The sequence below is a fragment of the Acanthisitta chloris genome, unplaced genomic scaffold, assembly GCF_000695815.1.
Source record: "Acanthisitta chloris isolate BGI_N310 unplaced genomic scaffold, ASM69581v1 scaffold3234, whole genome shotgun sequence".
In the NCBI taxonomy this organism is placed as follows: domain Eukaryota; kingdom Metazoa; phylum Chordata; class Aves; order Passeriformes; family Acanthisittidae; genus Acanthisitta; species Acanthisitta chloris.
In genome coordinates this window covers 58,145-68,170 of record NW_008667484.1, presented here as the reverse complement: position 1 = coordinate 68,170, position 10,026 = coordinate 58,145, and the positions used below count along the sequence as shown (strand labels likewise).

Genomic DNA, 10,026 nt, shown 5'->3' with positions numbered 1-10,026 from the left:
CTATGGACTTTGATTGATATGCTACTTTTAATAATTTAAAATTCCCACATTCAACTGTGTTTTAAACTAGTGTAGTTCTGATAAAAACTCAAAGTGAAACAAGATGTTTCACTTTGGCTAATGGGTTGAAGTTCAACACATACTCCACTGCAACCCACTAACCTAGAGTCTTATGTGTTATATTTGACAGAATTACAGCACCTTAACCACAGGTCCTTCTCCCCTTCTTACCAATTTCATTCTTAAGTCCTGGAAAGGAAAATCTCATAATACCATTAGCATAAAATAATTATTCTTTCATCAGTTGGTTTCCATCCATTCAGTTGTCTATCCATCAGAATCCAAGAAACCCTCCAAAACCTCTCTCAAACCTTTAAAGAGAGGTTCAAATAGCAAAATGAAAAGGGAATTCATCTTACAAGTTTGTCTTATGCCTTCTTGGCGTATTCATATGTTAGAGGAGGAAGGAGAGAAAATCAGGCAAGAGACTACTTGCATAGCTAGCACTGTCCCCTCACACATGCTTCAAAAGGTTAAAAGCATTTATGGGACTGGTAAAGGCAATTCTAGGAAATAAGACGTGCTTTTCTTACCAGCTTTCAAACATCAGTTCTTTTTGGTTTCAGTTTGGATTTTTTCTTTATTTAGTTTCCCCTGAAATTCAAGTTCCACCAAATGTAATATTAAAAGAATGACCTAAAGACAGAATGGTCTGTGCACTAAGCATTTGGATTCACAAGGACTCTACAACTTTTATTTCCTGCAAGAGACTTCCACAATGACTAGCTTTTTTAAAAGAACTTTTACCTATGCAAAACTCATGAGCTGGTTAGAATATATTTGCTTGTGGAAAAAAAATTGAAAATTTGCCTCCATCTTTCAGAACAAAATTTGGGAATTTTTCGTGGTTTCAGGTTTTGTGGCCTGTGATTCACAACAAATAGGTTTTACTTAGGATAGTCAACACTTCTGTTTGTTACTCTTTGGCAAATAATATCAAGCAAAATGAAGCAGAAATTCAAAGCTATCTTAATACTTCCACTTTCATTTATCCTCTGGGCTCTTTTTTGAGAGGGTGTAAAGGACCTCTGCCATTCCTCTCTGTCTCTTTGTCGTAAGCCTTCTGTTAGACTTGTCTTTTCTCCCTGCAACTTTGTAAGCAAATCGAGGACAATGAAGTACTGAGCGATGTTGTTTCATAAAGTCCAAATTCTGTGATGAATGGCAAAAAATTCTTCCACCATGCAAAAGAAAAAGATGGGTTTAGAAACTTTCTTTCTTTACTAAACAGTGACCTTTAATCTCATTGCTTTCATTGCATTACTGTAGTGCTGTGAGAAGAAGGGAGGCGTTAGGGACCAGATGAAACAAATCCCCACGATGCAGTGCAGATCTGCTAGACAAAAACATCCCTTGGTCCTCTGAACATCAGCACACCTTCTTCATATTTGAGTCCCAGCACGGGTTGAAACAAAGGTGCAGTTAGTGCAATAAGGCTGAGAGCAGAAAAGTGAGAGAGGAAAAGAGGATGATTTTCTTGAGGTTGTCCAAAGTATTGCTGAAGTCTGATGATGACACAGAAGCAGAAAAGTCTTAAAGCATTTCTTAGTCTGAACCCTGACCTCATTTTCAGCTTATCTCCTTGATGAACCTCTCTCTTTCTTGTCCCCGTCACTTCCTTCTCTCCTTCCTCACCCTCTCCCCAAACGAAGAATTCAGCTTACTCCTCTATGCAACAAAGCAGCTGCATGAAGTCACATCCTGATAGAATAAGGAACTGTGTAACTGATCTACACATCTGTAGCACTCTCCACTGTACTTAGTTTGGTTGCAACGTAGTAAGTAGCAGTTGCACATACACTGGGTAAATAGGAATTAAACATGTTGAAGAGAAAACCATCTAATGCATCTGATAAGGAGAAAAGTCAAAAGCCAAAGGTAAGAATGTTTAATTTTTGTTGTCAATGAATAATAACAAGAATTCTTAACAATTTTTAAAAGGTGGGTTTCCTTTTAAATCCTATCTTTAGGATTTCCTGATGTGCTAGCAAGTTCCACAGTGCTGTAATCTCAGGAATCTATTTGTATATACTCCCTTTACAATAGTAGTGATCCAATTCAAGGAATCATCATTGTGAAGCTGCAATAGCTATGCTAAAGAGTCCTAGTACTCAACTTTGTCTATTATTTTATGTTCTGCTTCAGTCTTTTAACAGAGTAGCTCACAAAATCCCCTCTCTCCCTTTGATCTATAATAAACTGATGATATCCTGAAAAGGAGTGTGAGAATCAGTGAAGAATTAGAAAAGCAATTAAATTTGTTCCTTATTTTAATTAACTTGCTTTTGCATTACCATAACCAAAGGAGGAAAGGGTACTTAGCAAACAGTGTTTGTCATTTTCAGTTTCCTGGGAATTATTAAAATTTCAGTCCAAAAGAAATACTTTGAATAAACAGATAATGTGCTACACTGGACACTTTCCACAATCTGGAATTGTAAGAAAGAAAGTGAGAGTTTTGCAAGGGGCATAAAGATGAGTCCTGTGCTTGAACTTTACTTACAGTCCCTGGACTGAGTGCAAAATGATCTCTGAGTATAGTATTGTACAAGTGTATTGTAAGGCTGAAGTGAAATGGCTACTGCTCGATCTGAGCACTTTGATATCCATTTCTGCCTCAATTTACCAGTGTTGAAAATTTAACAGAGAGATTAGGAAAGCCTTGTAGTATACTTCTGCTCTCAGTAACTTGGCATCTAGTTTACAGACCCATCTTCTCATTATTTGGGAATACACCTGTCCTAGTGTCTTCCGTGTCCTAGAAGATTATTGCAGACACTATTCCCTGTTTGATTGAATTATAGGATCAACTGGGTTGGAAAAGACCTCAAAGATCATCGAGTCCAACCCTACCATGGTTACTAAACCATGGCACTCACTAAGTACCACATCTATTCTCATATTGAAAACCTCCAGGGATGGTGAAACCACCACCTCCCTGGGCAGCCCATTCCAGTGCCTCATTACTCTCCCGGCAAAAAATCTCTTCCTAATGTCCAGCCTAAACCTCCCCTGGCAGAGCTTGAGTCTGTGCCCTCCTGTCCTACTGCTGGTTGCCTGGGAGAAGAGACCAACCCCCACCTGACTGCAACCTCATTTCAGGTCATTGTAGAGGGTGATAAGGTCTCCCCTGAGCCTTCTCTTCTCCAAGCTAAACACCCCCAGCTCCCTCAGCCTCTGCTCATAGCACTTGTGCTCGAGTCCCTTCACCAGCCTCATTGCTCTTCTCTGGACCTGCTCCAGCACCTCAATATCCTTCCTGAACTGAGGGGCCCAGAACTGCACACAGTACTCAAGGTGTGGCCTCACCAGCATCAAGTACAGGCAGAATCACCTCCCTGGTCCTGCTGACCACACTGTTCCTGATCCAGGCCGGGATGCCATTGGCCTTCTTGGCCACCTGAGCACACTGCTGGCTCGTGTTCAGCTTTCTATCTATCCAAACTCCCAGGTCCCTTTCTGCAGCCTGGAGTGCTGCATGGGATTGTTATGGCCAAAGTGCAGGACCAGCACTTGGCCTTGTTAAACCTAATCCTGTTGGAATCAGCCCATCTCTCCAGCCTATCCAGTAGAAATGTCTTCTGGTTTTACACAGCACTGGCTTTTGTGTATTGTGCTTGCAGTTTTAAACTATGACTCATCAACAATTAAAATTAATGGGGTTTTCCATGGATTTCAAGTGATTTTGAATCCATTTCTACCACATTCGAATGGTTTTACTTAAGCTTTGCACTGGATTATTTGGTATGCATTTTCTTCTGTTCGGTCACCTCACTCTTTTATTTTAATGGCAAGGAAGATATATAATTAGTATCTAATTGCACTAGAGATTAAACAAGAAACGACCATGAAAGACTCTGTGGATGGGCTTCGTTTTCCTCTCTGTTAAGTATTTTCAAAAGCCAGTTTTGGTCACTCTCTTTTTGTAGAGCAAGACATTCTCTAACAGCATTCTGATTTTCCTTTTTAAAACTGTTTTCCTGCACAGTTAGCTATTAATCCATTAATTCATTCCATGCTATAAAAATGCAGGCATTGTAGCTTCTTTTATATATATATATATTGCTCACAGATTTGATTCACTGTATGTGTACAGCAGGGATAAAAACATTCCAACCACTTGAGTGAGTGTTAAATCTGCTGACTTTGCTCCACTCTATTTGTCTTATTGTAACTGTTTACAAAAATGGAAAGGTCTTGGTGAAGTGGCTCAGTATGTGTTTTTTTCTCAGTAGTGTTCTTTGAAACATTTCACCTTCTGTAGGCCCACTTTTGCACAGAACTGTGAAAACTTTCCACAATGAGAATGCTTTTGCTGAATGTGCTCTTCACAAACAGGGTGAGGGAGAGGACAGCCCCACATTGCATAGAAATCTGAATTTGTTGTAGTATGTTTCGAAACTTGTCCCATGTAAGCAACGTAAATACTTAAGTTGCTTAATATTGAATTGGGTAAGATGGGGCACAGGTTCCTACCTCCTGACAGAATTTACAGGATTTCACAAGTGACTTCCCTAGATCATGTCCTGGCTGCCCCTGCTCTGCCCAGACAACACTTGGTACCTCCTCATACTTACAAGACAGGATGACGTTGTCACTTGGGCTACTTCACCTTTCCTTTAGGCAGCTTAGATGTCCCAGTGTCTCCACACATCTACACAGGGCTAGCATAAGACCTGTGGGAGACCCATAAGGTCTGGAATGTTAAATGAAAATCATGTTTTCTATCTTAGACCCTCAAAGAGGACACCAAAAGTATCTTTTTAAGTAACTGAATCTTAACTATGGTGATCAGTTGTCTTTATCACAACTGTATGAACTTCAGTGAATTAATTCAAGTGTTTCATCCAGACTTTTTTTAAATCCTTTTTCTTTTATTACTTACCTCTTGATAAAGGTGAAGGAATACCATGCAAGGCTGCTGTTAAAGCCCTTCTTGAGGCAATTTGCTGTCCCTGTATAAAGCCCCTAGTAGTGGTGGGCAAGTCAATGACCACCGCAGGAGTAATACAGGTTTTCAGTATCTAACTGCCACTTCTCTATGTGTAATGCATTTACCTTACTTACTTATCATTGTGGTGCTTAAGGGGCTTCTGCAGATGTGTTAGGTACTGCATAGACAAAAAAGTCTATCTTACGACTTTCAGTGTCTGCTAGGAAAAGGTTAATCCTATGGCATGAAATACTAGTGTTGCAGGGCTTTTTGTTATGCAGCATGATTTTGGTAGTGCTGCAGTCATGCTAACAACTTATTTGAATGTCTGGCAGCTTTTAAGCATGCATGGATATGCATATACCTACTGAATGCACTGTATATAAACAATATAAATAAACATTCATTGTTAGGCAAAAATCCAACTATGCCCAGTGTCATCCAAGAGAAATGGGAGAAAAATACTTTCAAAAGAGGTACTGGAAGGATCCTGCTCCTTTGCAAATGTGTATCATTGTAGCTGCACATACTAATGTGGAAGTGCTCATTTATACCTTGTACATCAACTGAGGATCCCAAATAGCTGTATTATAACAGAAAAGTCCTAAGGCTTAAAAATGCCCTGCATAATATTGAAGAACTTCAACAAATTGAAGGACTAAGCTTTCAATTTCAAGCCTACCTGATCTGACCTATCTGTCTATCCAGGACCTTAAATGACTTCCTATCACAACAGAACATGTGCATCTCCCATCCCTTCTTTTAGGGAGTCCTTACCTGCCCTTCTTTCATTTCAGCCAGATGAGACACGGCTTGGTTTACACAGTGTAGCTGTTCTGAGCTGCAGTATTATTTGTTGGCAAGAGAGGTCAAACAAACTAGGCCTTGCTCATAGCCCTGAGGTTCATGGTCATGCTGATGGCTGGAGCCAGCTCACTGCAGGGAGAGTATCTCCTGATTTGCTGAAGTGTTAGTTGCTGAGCAAAAAAAGAAGGTGGGGGGAAGGATGCTTTTACTAGATGTGTTTCAGCTATGGGTCTGTGCACCACCCCTTAGAGAGCTGGGGAGAAGGAGAACAGTTGACTTGGAGGATGAAGAAAAGACCTCTGAAATCACCTGGATTTTAGCCTCTTTGACCGTTATGATGTTACCAAGTCAGTGCATCTGGGGAGTGGAATGAAGCAGATTCAGAACAATGGTAGGAACAAACATTCTAAGAAATTATACAGGATCTAGTTTTCTTTTTTTGTATACACTTCAGGCAGCACCATAGAAATAAAACATTGTTAAAGCATTTCACGGCTACTCTACATTCCATTTTGCACTGTTTGACACATTTGACCAGATGCAAATAATCTGTAAAACCTCCCTGCATTGTCTTGCCAGATTCACAGGATGTAGTGTGCTGGGCAGAACCTACTTCTTTCTCTCTTTCATGTTCCTAAGGACACAGAAAACTTGAGAACTGCCTGATGATTCTTGGCTTTACTTCAATGTGAAGCACAGATGACTTTGCGCCATTTTTTCTGGCTTGACTGAAGGAAGTCTTATATCATTATTCTACATGACAGTTGATCTATGTTTATGCTAAAGGTTTGAGACATTTGCATTTCCTTATTCTGCTTCCAAATGTGCTTGGTGCTTTAAACTCAGCTTACTTCTGGTGTGTAAGACAATTCAGGGTCAATGCCTCTGCATTTCACTTAGGCTAAAATATGTCCAAGCTTCTAATTAAATCAATATTCACTTACTTAGGTGATGAACCATTATTTGTTTTCAGGGTTATGGGAAAATAGTGGCAAATTCAATGGGAGGAAACATTTTAATATGCAAATTTATTCCCTAGTACTATTTCATACCACTAATTTTACTTTTTATAACCTTTAAATGAAACCCTGAGTTCACAGAAATCAATGCATATTTTTTGCCATATGCTCGAGGCCAGAATTTCCCTTTTGTAATATATTTTTAACAGAAGACCTAATCCTGATTCTGAAAACACTTAAATGAATAAATTAGCTGTGATCCTATTGATTTCAGTGGGATTATCTGAGTAAAGTTTATCGCTTGTCTAAGTGTTTGGAGCCTGTAGTGCAGACAGATGCTATAAGCAAATTTTTTGGTGCTGCATTTTTCTCAGATGGTGTCTTGTGCCTCTCCAATGGGAAATACTTATTAACAAAAATAAAATAGAAAATAGGTACAACAAACCTAAACATCAAAAATAATTCAAGACATAATTAGATCTTCTGTAGGACATGATCTGCAGTGAAGAGATTGCTCAGTGTTAATGAATATTAACTAGGATTTATCCTTGAGTGGGGAAAACTGAAGGTTTAAGTTATATTTTAAAGGCAAAGACTGGTAGAGTTATTAAGTTTTACATTATGTTCTTTCCCCCTGAAATTTCGGGTGCATAATAAATGAGCCACTGCTAGTGTCACAGATGCTAATTTTCACAACCATGACTGAAGTGATGTTTGTTTCCATTTGCATTTCATTCTAACAATGATGAGAGGTGATGAGTTGATGATAAGCTGTTTTCACCGTACTGCCCGCTGTGCAAATTTATGCTTATAGGCAAAGATGACACATAGTTCTGTCATTAAAGGTCTTTACTGCATTGCCTCTTGAAGAGAGACTGTTTGTCAAAATCCATTTGAACTTTGTTGAATAAGTAGAAACAGATGACAACATCTGGGAAGTATTTTTAAGAACCTGCTTTATAGTGTAAATACCTGTGGGCCTTTATCAGGGCGGGTTCAGAGAAAGAAAAAATGATACTTGAAATAACCATGTATGTGTAGATGGGGAAAGAAGGGATTGCAGGTGACACTTCAGAAGGTGTTTTCTGTCTTCCTTAGGCTTCATAAAAAACTAGAACAAGGTTAGAGTTAGCCTTGGGTTATTTTCCTTGTGTGCGTAGAAGTCTCTGCAATCATATTACTGTTCCTCTTCTGTTTTTTTTTTCCTTCATTTATATTGTCATCTTGCTTCTTGATCATCAGCTAATTATTCTTTTTGTTTTTCAACAGCAGTTTCAGAAAGTTGTTGTGTCTTAACATATATGTTAGCATATCACTTCTAGTAAGGTATTGAAATTTGAGGAATTTAGTTTTCTCACCAGTAAGTAAGGGTCCAAAGTCTTTGTGGCAAAAGAACAACCATGTCTCACATGACCCTTGCCAGGAGGCTGATTAGGATGACCAGACTCCACATTTTGATGCTCAGATCAAGACACAGGCTCACTGAAGGCTCACACAACTCTTGGCTAGTTTGTGTATCAAAGGAAAAATGTCGTCTGTGGCCTGGTCCAGTACTGACCTCTTTTGAGTGTTCCCTTGATTACAAAGCCCTTAACATTTTCACCAGTTTTGCACAGAATTCAGGTAATTTCTTATTTCTTCCCTGTCTTGGTTTTAATTCACTAGCCAGGCTTAAGTTCCTAATAGCAGAATGTTTTCAAACAACTGAGAGCAAATCTCCTGAAGGAAATATTTACACATTAATATTAATTTTGCTTAGAGTAACAAATCCAGTTCAGTTTGTTTTTCTAAGCAAGTAAGAGCATTTCAAGAAGTATGTCTGAATCACCTTGTCCAGCCACTTTTAGAAAACAGACTATCAACAACATCATTTATAACTGTACTCTCTGATAAATACATAGCACAACTACCAAGGTGACATAAATCAGCATTAGTTGCCTTCTAATTATTTAATTAGCTTTATAAAGCAGACTTACTTCAATATTGTATTTCAAGGAAACCCAAAATACCCCAAATTTAACAGGGGCCAGGATATCTGTCATTGCCGGGAAAAAATGCGTAGCTACTTATGGGCAGGACTCGCAGAGGATGTGGCCTACAGTTTTCTGTAGGTTTCAGTACTCTTCTAGGAATCTGTGTCATAGCATAAATCCAGACCAAAGTCATTATAAAGCCAGCACTTGGCAGCTTGTATAAGAAATTTGTGGGTGGTTACAAACATTTCATCCAGAAGAATTGACCCTTTGGTATGTGAGCAGAAACCTGTGGGAATACCCACCCCTGGAAAGGGAAAAATATCTTCGGGGTCTCTGTAATTACAATATCCCTCAACCTTTATCTTCTGAAAGGCTGCAACAGACAGCAGGGTTACTTCAGTTGTGAGAAACAATTATAGTCTGTTCCACAAATTAGCAGTTTCAATGTTTTTGCCAGACATTTTGCATCTTGCCACCAGGCTGCAGATTATATATGTTCTGAATACGTAGTGAGTCATATGTCCTTTAAACCATCATAATGGAAAGCTTTTTCTCACACATCACATAGAGGTGTGTTGTATTTGTGACCACCCACCTTTTTTCCCAAATGAAATCTCTTCTGTATACCTGCTTGTTCTTACCTTACTAGCATTTTTTAATCTTATCCCATTACAGCGAACCCAAGAGCACGTTCCTACTATTTTTCTTCTCAAACTTGAGACTGAAATTCCAGCCTAGGGAAAACTTTGGGGACTGCTTCAGGGAAGTTGCTTCTTTGACTACATATATACCTTGCTGCCACTTTTTCCTCTATGCCTTTTTGGTTTATTTCATGGATACACAGAAACCTGGATAATGAGTTCACCTGTACACAGTCTTCAGGCCGCTTAATTCCCAGTCATAACATCCTTCTGATAAGCTGAATGTCAACAGCAAAAGGTCTGTTATCTCTAACCATCACCTAGACCTGAGGCTGAGAAGCTTTCTCTGAGAAGAAGATCTCATGATCTACCTCCTCTTTTGCACCATTATGGCCTCTGAATGGAGTGTTAGAACATTTCCTGCCTTTCTGTGTCTCCATCTCTTTCATCATCTTCACAAGAACAACCATGTAACTTCACACTACGGTACTTGATTTCCATAAGATGCTGAATGGTTACTTCCTTGGCAACCGTAGGAAGTTGTAAGTTCCTCTACTTGGCCATGCTCACCTCATTCAGAATATGTGGTAGGTTTGTTGTTCTTCTGGGTATGTTGGAAGGGAAGTGAGACATGAGGCTACTGGAATACT

The 10,026-nt window shown here is 39.2% G+C and overlaps 1 protein-coding gene across 1 annotated transcript in view; it reads left to right on the top strand.

The window, feature by feature from the left end:
* The first annotated feature begins 1,881 nt into the window (after positions 1-1,881).
* SAMSN1 (SAM domain, SH3 domain and nuclear localization signals 1) overlaps positions 1,882-10,026 on the top strand; it is a 35,416-nt gene continuing 27,271 nt past the window's right edge. The window contains exon 1 of the mRNA XM_009072502.1: positions 1,882-1,938. Within this exon, the coding sequence (XP_009070750.1) occupies positions 1,882-1,938 (57 nt within the window). The remainder of the gene's footprint in view (positions 1,939-10,026) is intronic.